This window comes from Anas platyrhynchos, chromosome 24 (assembly GCF_047663525.1).
Source record: "Anas platyrhynchos isolate ZD024472 breed Pekin duck chromosome 24, IASCAAS_PekinDuck_T2T, whole genome shotgun sequence".
NCBI classification, from domain to species: domain Eukaryota; kingdom Metazoa; phylum Chordata; class Aves; order Anseriformes; family Anatidae; genus Anas; species Anas platyrhynchos.
This window is the reverse complement of record NC_092610.1, coordinates 5,625,269-5,644,915: the sequence shown is the minus strand read 5'-3', so window position 1 is coordinate 5,644,915 and position 19,647 is coordinate 5,625,269. Positions and strand designations below refer to the sequence as shown.

General features: G+C 47.2%; 1 protein-coding gene across 16 annotated transcripts in view; it reads left to right on the top strand.

Annotated features, from left to right (window-relative positions):
• Nucleotides 1-19,647, top strand: part of PUM1 (pumilio RNA binding family member 1) — a 71,016-nt gene that overhangs the window by 8,588 nt on the left and 42,781 nt on the right. For 6 of the 16 annotated variants that reach the window (XM_027444091.3, XM_027444090.3, XM_072027555.1 and 3 more), the window contains exons 3-4: nucleotides 8,741-8,809; nucleotides 18,048-18,156. In XM_027444091.3, the coding sequence (XP_027299892.1) occupies nucleotides 8,741-8,809; nucleotides 18,048-18,156 (178 nt within the window). The remainder of the gene's footprint in view (nucleotides 1-8,740; nucleotides 8,810-18,047; nucleotides 18,157-19,647) is intronic. The other 10 variants (XM_072027554.1, XM_027444086.3, XM_072027557.1 and 7 more) reach the window with 2 other exon arrangements.

The window sequence follows — 19,647 nt, the reverse complement described above, 5'->3', positions numbered from 1 at the left end:
CGGTGATGCTTCTGAGGACTGGTGCAGGTTTGTGTCTAGGTGGACGGTGAGAGGATTTTAAGGCTGGCTTCTCCGAATGATGTTCTTGCAGGTCTGTGAAGAACAAACTTGCCTTTGTTTGCGGATATCATGTGATGCTGCACTCCCTCTCCTCGAGTGATCTGCTCAAAGATACTGTGTTACTCCTCTTCCTTTGTTAAGGGCAACTTTTGTTCTAAGGCAGTTGTTTTTATTGGGAGCATCTGCCTTTGTTATTGTCTCATAGTGACGCTCTGCTTCAGCCCCTGAGTCTGTAGTGGGGTAAAACTCGACTGGTTGTAACCCCCCAAGTGAGTTCCTCGCCCTGCTGCAAGCAGTCAGTGTGGCAAGCAGCTGCCTAAGGCTGTTTCTGACAGCAGTACTGAGCTTGGCACCGGACTGACACCTCGCTGGGTCCCTCGTTTACACCTCTTCCCTCTCTGAACTTAAACCTCAGAAGGTGAGAGTGAAAGGAAGAGCCCTCCAGGGGTTGGACGGGGCAGCCCTCTGTGGGGCCCTGAGTGCCTGCACACAAACACCGACCTGAGCGCATGTCCCCAGGTACAGCCAGCTCCAGCGGGGCAGAATTAAGGTCGCCCCTTCTGTAATCTAATATTTTGGAGATTTGTGCCCCAACAATACGTGCCCAAGACATCAGAGGGTAACCTAAATTCCACGTTAATGAAGTGCTTCCCTCAGTGAATAAAATGTGAAGAAAAACATAATTAGCTAACTAAGCTGCGCCATGCTGAACGGCTGCCTTTCTTGCGTTTATTTCTGTACCCTGAATCATTAATCATCTTGGCTACATGCCACGCAAAGCATCAGCCAATCTGTAATTTCAATAGCTTTTTGCTTCGAGTGCTAATGGTAGTAGCAATTCTAACGATGAGCCCTTTACTACAAAAATAGTAGTTAAACCACCTAATCCTGCCTAATACTTGTGACTTCACGTTCTCTCTTTACTGACTATTGTTATAGGAGAGGACTAAAAATAGTGCAGTAATCAGTTGGTGGAACAACAAATTTTAACCCTGGATCTAGCTGTTAGTGGAAAGCCTGTTGTTGAGTGTGTGCTGCTTTTCTTATTGTCAGCTGGTAAATACTTTTTTTTTCCTAGGTACTATATATAGTGTGCATGCAGGCAAAGCAGATTTTTTTTAAAATAACGTGCTACAAGAGCTGTTCAAACAAGACAAATGCAGGCAGTCTCCCACAGCTGAGCAAGAGACATTTGTTTCCATCTGAAATTTGTAAACCCTTGGTGATAGTTAATTTAAAAGTCTTTAACAACTTGTAAGTGTATAAATCAGGTGCTACAAAGTATTTAGGCTGTTAAACCACTTGAAGTTACCTTTTTTGTTGCCCCCTTTCCTCTCTCCATTCTAAGAATGTTTTAATCAGGCAGCTGTTTGAATATTTCTGTTTCTTGTCCTTACTGCCCTAATCCTGGCATTCGTGGAGTAATGTTTACTTTCTCAAGAAATGTTTCAGCAGAAAATAAAAGTATTTTTCCCCTCATTACAAATTGAGCAAGACTTAAATTGTGGGAACCTAACGAATGGAAACTTTTCAAGACACTTGCCTTTTCATACTTGCACATGAGTCAAATAAATATCCAAGAAATAATCACACTTTGAGGTTATGTGAGCACCTGTCAGGTACCTGTGCAGACTGAGAGCTTGGAATGTTATTTATCTTCTCACAGAAACAAACAAACACTACTCATTTTAAGAGCAGAGAAATCACAATTTTCTCTCCTGCCAAGTACAGCAGTAAGGTGATTTCATGTATTACTCTGCAGGAGTAGAAGAGCAAACCAAGTGGTCTCGGGACAGGGAGGAGGTCGGTGCATCAGCACTGGGCAGAGCTTAAAATACAATTTTTGGAGGGCTTCCTGCAGGCTCGCCGAGAGCACAGCAGCAAAGGCCGAGCATTTCCCATGGATTTGTGGTCCTAGGGCCCTGCCTCTGCCTGTGCTGTTTGCCAGGACGGGAGATAAGGGGCTCTGGGCAGAGTGCTCAGAGCTTAGGGCAGAGTCTGTGGGATGCCCCAGAGTTCCTTCGCTTGGCTGGCAGGGCTGAGGGCAGCAGTCAGCCCTGTAATTTACTGCACATCAAAGATATTCTGGAAGCGGCCACTGGCGTGTTCCAGCACAGCCCAGTCCTGCCCTCGCAGTGCCCGGCCTTGCGAGGGTTTAGCAGATGGAGGCCTGGGTGCTTGCCTGCTGGTCAGAGGGGGAAGGAGAGCTGTGACCCGGGGCAGAGGCGAGGAGGAGTGGAGGAACCTGGTTTAAGAAAGTGCTGGGGAAGGAGAAAGGGAGCCTTTGAAATGGGGCCGCAGAGCTTCAGGGGGAGGGGGAATGGGGAAACTGGAGTTGGGGCTTGCAGAAGCAGCCTGCTGGTTTGCTTTGGTTACCCAATGTAATGTAATTGGCTTAATAGGAATAGATGGTTTAAATCTTCCTCAATCACCGGTGCTGCTAATAATGCAGGCATTTGATCTCTTTAACATCGTGCTACGCACAAAAATAAAAACCAATCCCTCAAGCTTCATGGTGTGCTCTTTAGAGATGATTTTTATTTATTTATGGATCATTGGCAGTAACTGTCTGGGTAGTTTTCAGAGAGAAAGCTGCTTTTCCACCAAAGAACTTTTTTTTTCCATTATGGATTTTTTTTTTTTTAATTCAACCCCAGTCCCTCTTATCGGGAAATGTTCCTTGCATGAGGAGAGGAAGAAGAAATCCTGTGACTCTCCAGTGTGATTAAGGATGAAATTTAGCTTTTGTTAGTTTTGCAGCGTGTCAGTCTCGGTGAATATAAGCTCTGTAGAAATGAGGATTCCTCAGTCTATAAGGCCAGCGTGCGATCCCGGAGCGTGGTGCAGCATTACATTTGCATTTGTATGTAAAGGTTACCTGAGGAGTCTGTAGCGCCCGTGTTTGTTTAATGTAAGGCACGGTGTTACCTCGGATTATTGACACTAATATTTACTTAAAATTACAATTCAGCTACTTTGCTGGTAGCTATCACTGCTGGGGGAAAAATACATTTCTGGAATGCATTTCTAGAAGCTGCAGTGCCATTTCTCCTGGCACTGGAGATGGGGAAGGTAAATACACTGGTGCCCTCCTGTTAATTTGGTAGGTCCTTCAAGTCCCTGTTTAGTAATCGCGAGGACAGTTCAGGGCCCCGGTTCCTGTTAATTTAGCTGACTGCAGAATTCCTTTTGACAAGTGCCATTTAGCACTGTGGGCCTTGTTGTGTGCTGGGTTAAATTTAACAGCAGGTTTGAGCTGGCAGCACAGCGTGCCCGCTAGGTGCTTGGCTTTCGGGTGGGTTTGCACCCAACTTGCTGGGGGCGATGCTTCTGCAGGGAACCCACGGACCCTGCCCGCTGCTCCTGGGGTCACAGCTCCCCAGCACTGCTTTGTGCCAGAGCTGTGCCACGGCTGGGTCTGTGACAGCATCTTTTGGGGGGCCTGGGGACAGGGAAGAGAGCTTTGCCTGGGTTTGTGCGTGCCGGGTCTGGCACCAAATGGCAGAGCGCTGCTGCTGGTTCGCTGCCGCCCCCATTTCTGCTGTGTCCATGCAGTGAAGTGCTCCAGGTACAGGCAGGGACTGGTGTCCGGGTGGTTTGGGAGTGAGGAAACGGTCACTTGGGAGTTGTTGTCATTCAGTTTTGCAGAGATGAGGCCCTTGGATCTAATTGAGAGGGGAAAAAAATAAGTGATTGCCCTGTGTGAGCTGGCTCCCTGGCAGGACGAGCTGCTCGAGGGGATGCAGAGCCCAGCGTGGGGCTGCCGGGAGGCTCTGCTGCTGCGTAGGAGGCTGAGTTTTGAAAGTGGCCATTGACCTAGAGATAAATAGGTTTGCGTTGCTGAAATCTGCAGTGGCAAAGAGTAGAAAGCGTTCTGCTTTGTTTTGTCCTCTCCAAAGCAGGCGGTGGGCGTCAGCACTGTGGAAACTTGGAAGGGCCGGGGTTCCTCCACGGCCTCACGTGGCTGAGACCAAGGGGCTTTGATTCAGGGGACTGAAAACAAGAACTGGAGGTGTGACCTGGAGTGACCGTGTGCTGAGGCATACAGCTGAATCCTGCTTCATTTTTTTTTTTTTTTTTTTTTTTTCAGAGCAAAGGTGAAAATGGGTTAAGAGGCTTTGGAGAGGCCGGGGTGAAGCAGCCCTGGGGTTTGCTGTAGCTCCTCAGCAGGGCACACGGTCTGGGGCACTCGAGGAAGCAGCTGTGAGCTGGAGCGTGCTCCAGTGACACACTTTGGTATATTGGTGTGCATGGAAATCGCTCTCCTTGAATGAGATCCTCATTAAGTTTGAGATTTACATAATTCCTGAGCGTGCAGGCAGCGCAGCGTGAAGGTGAGGAGCGCTCCCGCGCAGTGACATCGCGTTGTAGCGCTCATTCAGGAGCTGTGCTTCTGACAGACGGCCTGAGTGGTGCTGAGCTGGCTTCAGAAGCAAGCTTGCTGGTTTGCTGTGCTACCAGAGAGTGGAAGCACTCCTCAGAGGGGGGTCAGGAGGTGTCTGTCCTGTGGGGCTGGTAAGGACAGGCACGTTGTTTCACTCCGCAGAGGCACGGTGCCGCGAAGAGGCTGCCGTGGGGCTGGGAGCAGAGGCTGGATGTGTAGGATCCCTTACACGGTGGCTGTGGTAGAGGCCTGACCTCTCCTTGTGCGATTCCCGACGTTTCTCGGGGTCACCTCTTCCTCCAAGGAACCAGGTTAGCATGTCACACACAGATAGCAGGGCACTGCTTCCTTGGGCAGCCAGTTTATCTTGGCACAGCCCGCTGGACTTCTTTCAAAACTCGAGATCAGTGAGAGAACCAGAGAACCAGACTTTATGGTAATCAAATCTCGTACGCAGCAGTGCTAACCTGTGAATGAGCTCTGCCTCAGTGCACCTCCTCGCTTCCAGTGCTTGCACCATCGTGGCTCTGTCTCGCAGGTCTGTGCTCGTTCTAGGCCAGGGAGAGTTAGCAGGAATAGATCCCGGTGAGGTGCAAGGCCATCTGTGTGTTCCAGTTAGCAGGGTGCAGCCTGCCTCTTGGCATACGAAGGTGTAAGCACTCGTGGCTTTGGTCTTAAGCTCTGCTGGTCCTGAAGGTGTTTGTTCTTTGACAGGGAAATAAAGGAACTCTGCTATTTGTGCACGTCATGTAAGAAAACAGGGTGAAGAGGTGTTGCTGTTTGATATTGTAAAAGCGGGAAAGAGGTCTTTGCAAGTGGAATAATAAACAAGACTATATTGCAAACAAATCAATCAGATGATCAGGAGAGAGAAAGGAATGATGTGACTGAGAGGGGGCCTCAAAATTGGTGGTAATGGGCTGTTTGCGCAGCCGGTCCATGGAAGTCAAGACAGGGACCTGATTTAGGAAATACTTTTATCCATAATTGGCAGGATTGATCATAGGAGTGTGACATAAATATCTGAAATGGATGATTTCTCCTGTTACCTGGTATATCTGACAGCAGATAGAGAAGCTGAAACCTTTTTTAATAGTGACTGGAGCAGCTTTGGGAAGGACGTGGCGGCAGCCCATGTTCCCCATGTATCACTTTATGGGGAAGGCTGGGATCTGCAGGCTGTGAGATGTTTGACAGAAGGCTTCCTTCAGACCTTCAGCAGTAAAAATAATAGTGCTCAGTTAGGTGTGCAGTCAGACCAACCAGGTGTGAAGCAGGCACTGGGCTTTCGTGGTTCTGCTTTTTGCCTTCTGCCACTCGTCTCAGCTCAGTCCCTGTATCCCTCGGTGCTGCTAAACCCACTACAGCTCTCATGGCAGCGTTCTGTTGGAGACAAACATGCTTCTCCACTTGGAAATGGACAAACGGGCAACACTGAGGAGAGCTACCTATGCTTACTGGACTGTAGCCCTTCAAAAACCATGACAATGTAGCAGCTGATGTTTCTCTGTGGAAGACCTTGAGCTTGCATTGAAGGTGTTCACCATTTTAGAGGTGGTGGTATTAACAGTTGCACCAGCTTTAGCTTCTCTGCTGCGAATCCAGCCAGCGTGGCTTCCCACTCGGATGTAAATCACGTCCTCGTGCTGCTGTAATTGGTTTAACTCGGTGATAACATGGTTTCCTACTCAGGACAAATGCTCAAACAAGACACCTCTGAAAATGTTCTTGCATCTAACACAAACCAAACAGCGATTCTAGCGTTTTCTTAAATGAATTACGTTTGGTAGAGTACAAGCAACCTTGTAACACACCAAAATGCTGTAAAAAAGCAGGGAAGAAAAGGGGCTGAGGCAAGAAGGAGAGTTCTTGTTCCAAGATTACCTTCATAACCTGAGCAGGGATCACTGGGGATGTGCGTGCAGCTGAAGCTGGGGAGGGGAATTCATGTCAGCAGCCTGGAGTCACTGGGGCTGGGACGTGACCAAAATAAAAAAGTCTCTTAAATTCCTTGCAGAAATCTGAAGACTTGTAGTGATCATATCTTTCCTGTAGCTTTCTTTTGAGGTTCCCATAGCATAATATCCACCTCTGGGAGCGCATTTGTTTTGGTGAAGCAGGGGGGACACAAGGCAGCCTCTTTCTGCGTTGTCGCTGTCTACAGCCCTGCGAGTCCTGGATCGGTGCCACCGTGGCTGCATCTGTGGTTTGCTGGGATGTTGCTTTAGCAGTGAGGGTAATGCACATCACCCACCAAATCTTTGTTTAGCCTCTCGATTCCTCACGTCTCATCCAAATAATAATGTGCTACTGATGGGCTGTTGTGGCTTAGTGTGTCTGGGGATTGCTGCGTTTTCCGCGAGTTCGGCTGGAAACGCTTCGCAGAATTTCCTGCACGAGGCAGCCGAGGCGCATTAGCTGGCAGATGAGCGGTGGGGTTGGCAGCAGAGCCGAGTCTTTCTTGTCTGGTGCTGTAGTTTCTGGAAAGCGAAGTCCTGTTTTCTCCGAGCGTGCTCGCAGTGTGCTTCACCGCAGAACAAGGCGAGGCTGAGGCAAAACTGGAAGCACCTTTGAACTGAGAGAGAGATTAAACTCTTGCAAAGCGGTGCTGTCACCGAATAGTAACAGAATTCACACGGGAGGGGGCTTTGCTTTCCTCATCTGATATTCTCAGATGATGTCTACTGAACCTTATCTTAAAGTAGAACCAAAAGCATGCTCATAGCGACGTCTTGACTTGGTTCTGCTGGAAATAGTAGCACGAGGATCAGGAGCCAAGGTCAGGCTTAAGCTCAGTGCACACGGTGTAACCGTATGGCACCAGCCCATTAGTGAGGTGGGGCGCTGAACAGCTAAACCATTATTTTTCCCTTTGTGCCCCAAACTGCCCAGCAGGTGCCATAACTGACCAGGCTTGGCTTGGGGGTGGCTGTGCCCAAATCTGCAGGTCTGTGGCGGTGCCGTGGCTCAGCACTGTCAGTCTGCAGCGTCCCAGAGAGCTCCTGTAGAGGACCGCAGTGAGCAGCAGCGCGTGGGTTACTCATAAACACAAGTTTTATAAACTCTTACCACTGCGCCAGCAGAAACCTGTATCAGATCTGTTGGGTTGCAGGGTTATGTAAACACGGAGTAGGAGGCGCGTCGTGCTGCTGGGGTGCCATCCGAAGGGCTTGTGGCTGCTGTAATAACCTGCTCCGAGACGGCGTGGTGGCTGGCGAGGGCAAGGATTATTCTACCTCAATTCTAGCACGTAGCTGAACCTCGGTGCTTCGTCCTCAAGTCCCTAGTTAGGGCTCTTGCTTATTGTTTTTTTCTCCTGCACATGTGCTCAGTGGCTCCATGTGTATGGGTGTGCCCGGTGAGATTTGGGGATGCAAATCAGAAAAGTTTTCTCGCATTTTCAGCACCATGATTTATTAGCTAGCACTCTCTGCTGCTTTTTGCTGTTCTCATTGAACCTGTTGTCATCTAATCATGATCTGCAGCAGCAGCACTTCAGGTAACTGCTCAGGTAAATGCACGGCCGTGGGTCCTCCCATGTGCACAGGGCACCAACCAGCACCTTCCCCATGCCCTGTGGGGACCTGGACGGACCCCTCTGCCATTGCCCTTTTCCTTGCACACCTTGGTCCCCTGGTATGGCCGTGGCACCACGTGGCTGCTGTGCACACCCCTTGGGAAGGAGGGAACAGTCCTGCCCCATCAGGAGCCTTCCCAAGGCCTCCTGCACCCCTGGGGTACAGTTTGAGCCTCGGGGCTCGTGGTTTGAGGCGTTGGTACGTGTGTAGTAATGAACAGCAGCTGATCTCGAGACACTACTTGTTCTCCTCATCCTCAGCCTCCCACTTCACACAGTTCTGTTTCACTTAACTTGCTTTCTGTCTTTCTCTTTTGTGTTGCTGTAAGTGGAATATAAACCTGCCTGGTTTGTGAGTCTGTATTTGATCTTGCCTGAAAGGAAATGATCCCGACTTGCTTGCACATTGACTCCCTCACCCAAAATTATGCAACTCGATGTGAAATATTAATCTTTATTATAAACTGAGCAGAGGCAGTTGTGTTAGACCTTGTGTCTTAAAATAATTGCTAATTTTGCCCTTTTTGTGCATGTATAAATAACACTAAAAGTTGGAACTTCTAAAGGTAAGTCGTCTTTCAGAGCTCAGCAGCTTTGTTGTGTGCTGCGATGTAGAACGTTGCCCAGTCTGTATCAGAAATGGCTGTAAACTATAATTGTCATTGGAAGAAAAAAAAAAAGCATTTCCTGATGTATTTTTCTTACCCATCTCTAAATAGGTGCGTTCTATGGATGAACTGAACCATGATTTCCAAGCGCTTGCTCTGGAAGGACGGGCTATGGGAGAGGTAAGTGAAAGACATACAGAAAAAATCTTGTGTTTTGGGGGGGAGGGGGAAAATAAGAGTTTTTTTGAAGGTGCTGGTATGATTCTGAACTTGAAAGTTCTCCATTGTGGCTGTGAAGCTTGTGTGTGTGTGCTGTAACAAAATAAAAACCTGTCAGGCTAGAATGCGTCTTAGTAGGAGGAACAGCTAAGCCCTCCACCTGTTGTATCACCAACCAGCAAAATGGTGGTTGTAAAAGAACAGTTAGAAATCTGTCTTGTGACAAGTGTTACAATACTGGTAGCATGTTTATTTTGGGATCCGGTGATCTCAGACCCCGTAATGTTGTGGGGTTTAGCTGTCTGTCATTGTCTGCTGCCCGGTTTCTGCTGCTGGCCACCTTCTGGCTCTTGCCATAAAGCGTAGGGCTGTGTTTAGTGTTTGAAGTAGCTGGGCAACATAATCGAGGGTTGCAGAAGTGATAAGTGCTTCGGACAGGTCAAAGGACTGAGCAGGAGCTGTCAGATAGTGGGTCCTCCAGTTCCAGCTTCAGAGCAAAACAGGAAGAATTACCTGAATCTCGCAAGTGCAGTGAGCAGCAGCAGATTTGGGGAATGTGACCTTTGGTTTTTCTTTGAAGAAAGAACTTGCCTATTTACGGTGACTTGGAAGAATAGCAAGTTACTTCAGTTAGCTGTTCCAGGTTCCTAGAAGTGGGATGTAAACGCTTCTTTTCCTTGACTTCTTTGCTTTCCTTTGTAGCCAGTCCCTTCAGAGGTTTGTGGAAGAACAGAGATGAGAAAATCATGTCTTGTAGGAGAGGATTGATGTGCAGCAGGTCTGCCTCTAGCTTGCTACAGGTCTGTTTTGTTGGAGAGGCTTCCTTCCTGTGCTCCTGTCTGGCAAATTCAGAATAGTTTTTCTGCATCTCGAGTGCATCCTATTTCTGCAGCCTAGTTTATGAACCAGGTTAAAAAGCAGTCTGTAGAATCCAGAAACAATTGGTGTGGAGGAAACACAAAACCAACATCATTGGGTAGTGTGCCTCTGTCAGGTGAAGGACCTCTGTGAGTTCCTGGTGCTGGATGCCTGGCTTCTCTGCTCTTCTTTTCTTCTCAGCAAGATTGTAATACTGAATTGTCGTTCAGTGTGGTGCTGTTTGGTAGGAAAATCCTTTGGTTCTCTTGGTTACATTAGCCTACACGGAGACTCTTGACTAAGAGTAGATGAAGATGATTTGGAAAGGAGAAATCACGACGTTAAAAAATCCATCTAAAGCTGCTGAAAAACAGCTGATGTGCCTCCATATGAAACATGCCGGGGAATGACAGGGGTGTGAATGTTCTGTGAATCCTCTTTTTCTTCTTTTTTTTTTTTTTTTAACACCTCACTGGGGCAAGACGTTAGTTTTCAGATATAGAGTGTACAGGCTCTTCGAAAGCCTGCTAAGAGTAAGTATAGCACTTATTTTGTGCTTAATACAGCATTAGATCGTGCCACTTGAAACGCCTAAAAGCATTCCGAAGCATGCTGGCTTCTACCAGCCCCGAGTGATTTCTGGAGAGAAGTGAATTTCGGGTTTTGGGGGTGGGGTGTTGGATCTGAGGTTTTCTTCACTGGATCTTTTAAATGATGACTCATTCTTTTTTTTTTTTTCCTTCTCTGTTCTTGTTACTGTGATACTGGAAGTTTTGGAGATGGCATCCTTTTGTCACTGGGCTTTTCCCCATTCTGGCGTGTCTGTTTTTTCCAGGAGAGGTGACATTTCACATTTTCTTTGTCTGAGCTAAGACACCATTTCTTATTCCTCTTAGGTTTTTCTCTGTTAGTCACCACAGTTTCCTTTCTTTATCCATTGAATTTTCTCTGTATTTCCTGAGGTATTTCAGCACACATCCAGCTGGCCAATTTAAGGAACTGTAAGCCGAGATCTGTGCTTTTGATTCTTACCTGCAGGAAGTGTTGATAATCTTGTACTTTGAGTTGATATTGAAAACCCTGGAGGAGAACGATGTGAAAAAGAGTGTTTATTTATACATCTGGGAAAACAAGGCATTTAGTGTATCTTTTATCTTCCCGTTGCCTTGCTTCTCAGTAAGCAATATCATAATTTTAGTGGTTTAAGGAGTTTCTGCCTCTGAACACATCAGAGCTTTTTAAAAGGGCGCTGTCAAACATTTAATGTCTTATCTGTGCTGCTGTCAAAATCCAGATAACTTTTGATTTGTGATGAACAGATATCCTAATCCGGGGAAATTAAGAGTAGTTTAAAAAAAACACCACCGCTTTGATCTGCAGTGCATCTCTCTCAATCTTCAGAATCCCGCTCTCCCATTGCAGCTGGCCTTGTGCCCCCTCGCTGTCTGTGCCAGTGGCAGCGCGGTGCTTTTGGAAGTGAAGCTGAAAAGATCTGTGGAAAACCCCTTTGCCTTGCTCTGAAATGGAAACGGTTTGGTTCATGTGTAGCAGATGTGGTCAGTAATGTTAAAAGTCATCTTCCAAAGGGGACATCTGATTTTCCTCCTTATGCTTCTAGCACTTGGTCCAGATTGCTAGTAATGGAAGCATCCTGAAGTCTTCACTGGATCTGTATCCAACTCTGCTTCTCAGCAGATGTTGCACTGGAGAGTAATAAAAGAGACGGTGTCTAGCAGTTGGTGAAGCCAGAAGCAAAACGATGGAGAAAGGCATTTCAGAGAGAGCACGTAGGGGCTGCCTGGCTTTGCTGCTTTAGCACACGGACCAGAATGTGTGTCCTTGCCTCTTGTGCTGTCTTCATAGGTCTTTGATCATGCAGCAGTGATGCTTATCTGAAGCTTAACACAAGCTATGCGAGTTTTTTTTTCTTTTCAGGCCTTCAAGACAAGGAGCTGGATGTCTGCTTTTCTTCACATAAATCCCTCTTATCTGGAGCTTAGCAATACTGAGTATTTGTGCAGTGTCTTTTTGGTGTAGTGGACAGTGCAGAGAGACTGAGGTGGCATTTGTCATTGTGCATTACACGAGTTTTGAGCTGCAGAAGCATTCTTGGTTTGCTAGGCGGTTATGCTGGGCCGTGAGCTTGCAGCACTGAGCAGCTGGGTGAGCAGCGAGCTGTAACGTAATCCAGGAGGGTGGGAGGGGAATGGGAATGGGAAGACATGGGGTAGCTGGTGGGCCCTTAGCTTCAAACCTGCCAAGAATTGAACCAAAGATTTCCAAGTAAGAATATCTGAGGTAATAGCCCCGAGGTGCCTTGCAGCAGGTATCGTACATGGCAGAGGCTGAGGCAGTTTGTGTTCTCCATGTCTGTGATGCAGCTGGTTGGGGCCTCGATAAGACCCTGCCTGCAGTGAGCAGCGCTTTTTCTGAATCACCGTGGTTGTAATGTTGGGCCCAGGCTGCTTTTATCTGGTACAAAAGCAAACAAAGCCCACGTGGCGCTGCTTTCACCAGCAGTGATCGCTCCCTTCTCATCGAGTCATTGCTGGAGCTGGGCTGGGGACTACTGGAAGGTTTGAATAATGTTTCTGTGCAGTGTTTTAGCTACCTAGTGCTAGCAGCGTGAGGAACAGGAGGACTGAAGCAGTCTGTAAGCACCTGGTGGCCCAGGTGCAGGGGCTGAGCAGGAGCCCAGCAGGGATGGGGGGCCCAAACTGGTGCAGACTGGCAGCTGCTGCTCACGGCCGTGGGTTTGGTGGCACGCAGTTAACAGCACGTTGTGGCAGGGTTGATTTTTTTTTTTTTTTTTTTTTTGTTTAACCTTCCCCAGTGTTCCCAGACGTGACATCCTGCCTCCTGCTACGTGCAGGCTCTTCTGCCAGAGCCCTGCGAGGTGGGAGCTGGCAGGGGCTGCCCCTGCTTGGGGTCAGGGACCAAGAGCTGGGGGGTGGCACTGCCAGTGGGACGCCAGCTCTCCTTGTGCACCGCGTCTGGCCATCGTGGCTGGTTTTGGGAGCATTGCGCTGCTGCCCGAGTGTGACCGTGAGCTCTGCCCCCTTGTACCTGTTGCTGCGGGTAAGCTGAGTTCCCCAGCTGCTGCGGTGGGGCACAGGTGGCTTCTGTGATCGTAGCGTTCCCCTTGTCTGAAGGGGATCAGTTCACTTAATTTGTCTAATTGCTAATCCCATCTCGGTGGGGTCTGTACGCCCAGGCTCAGTACTTGTTGATCGTAGAATTGCTTTTGTTGATGTGTAAGTCGCCCCCCCCTCGCCTCCTCCCCCTCTGCTAAATTGAATATTGGCCTAAATCTGTAAGTCTTCTGTAAGAGGGCTTAGAAGGATTATTTTTGTACTAGATAGGGTCAATTTTAATAAATAAATAGGAAGAAAATCACCAGGGAACAAATAAACTGGTCTTGTATCCTCTGCATTTTCTCTCTTTAATTTTCAACCTGAAAAACTGGATTATTGTTACTTAAACAAGTTTTCTTTTTCTCCATTGCAACTAACAACTTTCCCCGAGGAAAAATTCATCATCTTGGCAGCCTGTTGTGTAATTCAGTACAAGATAATTACTGCCTGCTAAACCTCTAGTTTTGGATGGAGCACTACTTGACAGAGCAAGGACCCCCTTGCCATCTGTTTAAATTGTCTCTTGCTTTATTTTCCCCCCCCCGATATCAGTAAATACATCCAAAATACATATGTAAATTAAACCTTCATATTCTGTTTCTTTCTGCTAATGTTACAGAGCTTTCAGTCTGAAATTTTATGCTTATCTTCTAGGGGAAAAGAGGAAATTACAGGGGGCAGAATTGTGGTTTGCTCGTTGTGCAGTGGCACAGCGAGTATCAGAATGTTTTTTCTGCCCCTTGTTTGTGATTCAGCACAGAACTGTAAGGTGTTCAGGTACAGTTCTTCAGGATCGCATTGTGAAGTGTTAAAAACACGTGCACGTAACCACTTAACGGAGTAAAAGGCAGTTGAAATGAAGGATTCAGTCTCAGCTCATCCTCTAGCTAGAGGAAAGGATCTTGCAACCTTGTGTGGTAGGGAATCAGTTTGGATTTTCAAGAAAATAGCAATGTTTATTCTATAAGCCACCAGAATGCAAATAAAAGCGTGCTCAGTACGTGGCACTTCATGGCAGAGCTTGTTGCTGTGGTTCATTCACACGTCTCCATGGGAGGGGTTGTTCTCTTCCTTTACCTTCCAGTTGTGAGTGCACCTCGTTCGTGCAGCTGTGTACCAGGTGTGCATGTGAACATGGTGGTTGTATCTGTGGATATCCCTTTCCACGTGTTCACTGTATGGTTTTATAATTGCAATTTGAGAGCATTTTGTGAGAAAGTGCTTTGAAGTTCTGCGAGATGAAAAATCTCATTTTGTTGCCGCTGCTGATATTGTCTGGGAACGCAGCGAGCTGAAAAGCACCAAGAATGGAGACTGAACGTAGTTACCTGCAACAGGCTTCCTTGGGAGAAGGAGCTACTCCTAATAATCTGAACCCCTAATCATGTTTGCTTCAGATTTTAGGATTGCTGTAGAAATGTTGAGATTCCACAGTGCTTCAGCTCTACGGGCCAGGCACTTCCTGGGCTCCCCGGCAATCCTTGGGCTGCTTTACAGATGCCAATTTCCCCTCCTGCTTGATTTTTTTTTTTTTTTTTTTAGCTTAAATTTAAACTCCCTTTTTCTCTTAAAATAGAAATAATTTTTGTAAACTTAAAATTTGCTATTGCTTTCTGGAGCATACAAGGGAAATTTATTTACATTTGGAAACTCAAGAGCTTATGGTAGGAGCCTAATTTTCCTCTAAACGAGATGATGCTCGTGGATAAAAATACTCTGTTCTGCTCAGCTCTTCCTGCCTCCTTTCTGCAAGTCCACACTCCTCATCTTTTTATTTCAGGTTTGTCTGCCAAACAGCTCTCATCCTTTTACACTGTGAGGTATTGTTAAAGGGCTTGAGAAGTTGTAGCTGCAGCTGAGGTTTAGTTTAATTGCTCCATGCTGCTTTCTTCTCAACTTCCTGAGAGCGAGGAAGGAGAGGAGCTACGGTGGGGCGGCATCAGCAGGAGTGGAAAAGCTGCGTCCTGTGACATCCAGGAATGGCAGAGGCTTTAAGAAACAAAAATCCCCACGATGAACTTGTAACGCGTGATGTGTGTTTATGCATATCAGTGCTGGAAAGGCCTGACCTGACTGCCTCACCTCCTCCAACCTGACTGCCTCACCTCCTCGGCGGTGGCAGCCAGGTCCAGGGGCTCTGAGAGGCGTTCGCTGCTGGGTGGATCTCGTCCTTGCCGTTGTGTTAGAACTGCAGGGGCACAGCGCAGGTACTCCTTGGGCTTGAGAGCCTTATAGGCAGGCTTCTGCTGTGTTGCCAATGCAATAACAGATCCTAAAATCACCGGAGGATGCCTAAAAAGAAGTGACTTGCTGGTATCTTGTGTTCCTGCAGAGGAGGAGCAGCCAGGGAAAAACACTGTGCTTCCTACTTAGTGGTTTGAGAGTTAAAATAACAAGCTGAGGCTTGTTCTCGCAGTAAAAAGAAGACGATAAAACCCAGAGGAAGCTTAGTGCTTAGACTACAATGCCTTCTTGGTATTTTTTTCCTCCTCCTTGAGAAGTTTGGGTGGAAATGACTCACTGCCAAATAAAGAGCTTGAAAATAGCCTGGGACACCTTGTAGGGCAAACAGGCCATTAAATGGCCTCGCTTGGACAGACTGCGTGCAGGATGGGAGTTCGTGGGTGTGGGTGGTGTGCCCTGTGTCGAAGAGCTGGGAATAGCAAAAGTTTGGTGTTTGTGTATTGCAGCTTTTTGGTACAGAAAGCCAGTGTTTAGTTCGAAACTTGGGAAAGGGCCATTGTCTCCTTCAGTGTGCTAAAGAGAGACCTCTCACACGGCGTTTGTAATACCTGCTGGGAAGCAAGGTGGGTCTGCGTCCCGTGTGTTCCTGGCACTAATAAATCCGTGTATTGAAGCGTTTGTCCCTGCCATAGGGACAGACAGGTAACAGGGCACGTGTGCGGCTGTGCTTGGTGTCACATCGCTTCAAGGACTTTGGAGTGTGCTGCGTTGTGCTCAGACATAGAAAAGGTGAATGAGCTTATCTCATCCTTTACTTCAAATCTGTGCTCCGAAGTCTTTTGCTCCTGAATTAGTAGATGGGAGGCTGTGACAACAGCGTGAGCTGGAAGAGGAGCTTTACGGCGGGGAAACAGCTCATACAGGCGCATGTTTTGAGAGAAACTGCGGCGTTGTTGAGCTGTATTCATCTGTAACTATTTTTTTGCAGCACTGTGGCAGCAAACGATGTCTCCTTTTGCTAGGGTCCGCACGTGCAGACGTGAGTGGTGTTCCCAGCCCTGCCAGGAGCGTCTGGGCTCCTCCAGTGGGTGGGCAGCGGGAGGCTGGGGGCGGAGGCGCGGCGCTGTGCTGGCGCTGTGCTGGCGCTCCTGCTGCGCCCGCTGGGAGGAGCGCTGCTGGCACGCGGCCTCCGAAAATGTGACCTCCTGGATGCTACGGTTGGAAATGTTGATCTGCCCCGCGTGGGTGCGGATTGCTTGGGTTTACGTTCCCGTCAGCGTGCAGAGCCCACACGCAGGTGTCCGTGCACGAATTGTGCCCGGGCTGCGGCGTGCGGCCGGCACGAGGAGCTGGGAGCGAGCTTCAGCCACCCCAGCGCTGCGTGGAGCCAGTGGTTTGGGGCATGGCCGAAAGCTTCTGCCCCGGGTTCTGCTCAGATGGCCTGGCTGTCCTCCATCTCGTGGCTGCACGAGCTCTTTCCCAACATATCACGCTTGCTTATCTATTTTTTCCCTGTGCTTGTTCGTTGTGGATTGATTTTGTTCTCTGCGCAAAAGCAGCGTTACTCTTAGTTAACAGGCAGCAGCAACTTGGAGTGTCTGTTCGATAACCGGATGGAGTCTCCCTCTTATCTGTTCTGTGGTGGGGCTTTCTGAGAATTGGGAAGGAATTCTGCTTCTCACGTGCTGGCTGAGATGGGTGGTGTTCCCGTTCTGATACCCACTTGAGGTGTAATCGTTCCAGTTATCCAAACCCGTGTACCTCAGATGGTATCTCACACACACAGACCTGCTTCACAGGATGTTTCTGACTAAACAGATCTTCCTTAAGTAAAAAGTAAACAGTGAGCACAACCTCCCTGATTGTCGGTGTTAAGCCAGTGTGCTGTGAACGCTGTGAGCTGGGAACTTGTTCACGCTCCTTGTCCTCATCCAGCAGCCTGTTTGCTGTAGCCTTAAATTTGCACGACTGCTGGTGGAGTATGGAGTTATCAGCACTTATAATATATAGAAGACGTTGACTAATCTAATGATTCTTGTTTGTGCTATGGTAATTTTGTACAGATGTGAGTACTTGTTAATCTTCCAGTTCCTTTAGTTTTATTCCAACTTCAGCAGGCGAGGCTCATTTATCTTGTTAATTTGCTATGAATGCGCTGTTGTTTGCCGTCTGAATTGCACACATCTCATTCAGCCTGAAGATTTAATTTGAAGATTGTACACTTGACATCTAAGGCACTTAAGGAGGGCTTGAAATTCCTTCTGCCATATGTGGATGCCACACGGCAGGTGTTCCTTCTGTGAGGCTGGGATTTTCAAAGCACATCCCCTAAATAGGGCACATTGTTCTTTTAGCCATCTTCTGGACTTCAGTGCGAGCTTCCTTGGATTCATCCAAGCCAAGGATGTCTTTGTCTCATTCTCAGTAAGTGCATAACCTCTCTCCTCTCCTCCCGTAGGAGCAATGCATGCGTAGCAGGTGTGGTGGCCCAGAACTGTTCACTCTTATTAGCGTTTACAAATAACCTTCAGAGCATTGAGAGTCCTCAGCAGTCATTAAATAAGCAAGAAGTGAGAGCTCTTGGCACCTCTTGATGTATTCTGTCCCTGCTGGCATCACAACCTCGGGTTTTGTTCCCGCTGGAAATGCGGGGTAGTTTGAGAGGAGAGGTATCTGTGCAGCTCAGGTGGAAGTCACAACAATATTCTGCTCAGAACAGCTTTTCTGCTAATATTTTTTCTTGCAAGTAGCTCTCGTGTTAAGAGGCTGGAGAATGCAAATTGTATGTGTGCGCTTACGTGTGTGTTGTTCATAAAGCATTTAAGAATGTAAGAGGATTGCTGAGATTGAATTACTGTCTCAGTTGTATGGCTTTCGCCCTAGGAGTGTATAAATATTTTGATTATAAAGCATGTATCAGTTTGTGTTTAATGATTGACTCATGTTTAGAAGGGAGACGCTTATGGTTTATGTTTGCATTTTATACTTATTTTAATCATGCTTTGTTTTTTTTTTAATTGCAGCAGCTGTTGCCGGGTAAAAAGTTTTGGGAATCTGATGATTCCAGCAAAGATGGACCAAAAGGGATATTTCTGGGAGATCAGTGGAGAGACAGTGCTTGGGGAACATCAGGTAGCTCAATTATTTACTTAATGTAGTTGGGGTTGAACATAGAAATGTGCAATTCATCTACTCAAAATTGCTGGCCAGTCTGGACGACGCAGTTTTTAAGAAAAAAAAAAAAAAAATAAAATCTTGTGTTATGTGATAGAAAACTTTAAAAACCCACATTGCTTTGTGATAGAGTTAAAAAGATATCCATAGCTATAAAAAGAAATTGTCTAACATGAACGTATGTACCCTTATGTTTATCTGCTTAAAAATTTTAGATTGCAACTCAAATTTGAATTTAAACTTTCTCATGCATTTCCTGCCCTAGGATGGATTGAAGTTTGAACAAAGATGTTAGAGAACAAGATTAGTGGGGGGATAAAAACAATTTTTAAATACTTAACCAACCAAAGCCCAACAACATAAATTTTAAAATAAATAAATAAAATGATGTTTTGAATTAGCTGTGTTGAAGTTTATCTGCCAAGAATTTTGTTCTTGGATGAGAGACCATCCTGTATTTTGAACTAAAGGGGAAAGCATTCAGGTTTGTTTTAGTTAAATGGGAAAAAAAAATCACATGCATGTGCTGAATTTGAAATGCTAACCTTTTACTCTTTATTTTTTGTGCTTTCCATGTGTACTGAATACGCTCCTTAGACACTGCTGAGTATCCTGGGCAGTTTCCAAACAACTGTGCAGAACTACAGCTCCAGAGGAGAGCAACTTTACTGTTGTTTTTTTTTAGTTACTGTTTTTTTTATTTTGCCTGCCAAAAATATCCTTATTGGAGCAAAGGCATTGGGATAGAAAGACTATTCTAGTAAACTATGTGATAAGAGCATTTTTTATTGTTTAAATTTCAAAATGGCTGTGAAAAAGGGTTGTAGCTTCTCAAAACCTTCTCGGCTGAACCTTGCAGGCTCGCCGAGTGCTGGGGAGATTTCGGGGAGCTGCAGCCTCCAGCTGTTTGGCCTGCCTGCAAGGGGTCTCCCTAGCAGCACGTGCATCCAGTCCTCAACAACAGCCTGTGCATGCTTGTATTAATGTAAATTGAAGCTGAGGGTGGATTAAAAAGGGCTGGAGCCAGACTCTACAGTAATAGCTGAAACTTTCTCCTTTGCTGCCCCTGCTGGGCTGGCTGCACCCACTAGCCAAGCAGGGTAGACGTGGGGGAGGCAACCTCCTACGCTGGCTGATCACAGATCTCCATGAGTCAAAGCCCTCAGTCTCATGTCTTCCTTTGTTTATTCTCAATTAGTCCTGTGCACCTTGCAGCCCTTATTCCTGAGCCATGACCTGCGCTGCTGTCTGTGAGTCAGGGAGGTCACAGTTTCCCCTTTTGCTCATCTAAAACGAAGAAACAGCCGTGGTCTGGCAGTGACCCCGGGGAGTGAGGAGCACGGTTTGGAGGTGGGGTGTGGAAGTGTCCTGGGCCAGCAGGCTGCTTTGTTCCACGAGCAGTGGAACTGATGAAGCCCGGCCTTCTGCTGCATCCCTTTCCCCTTCTGT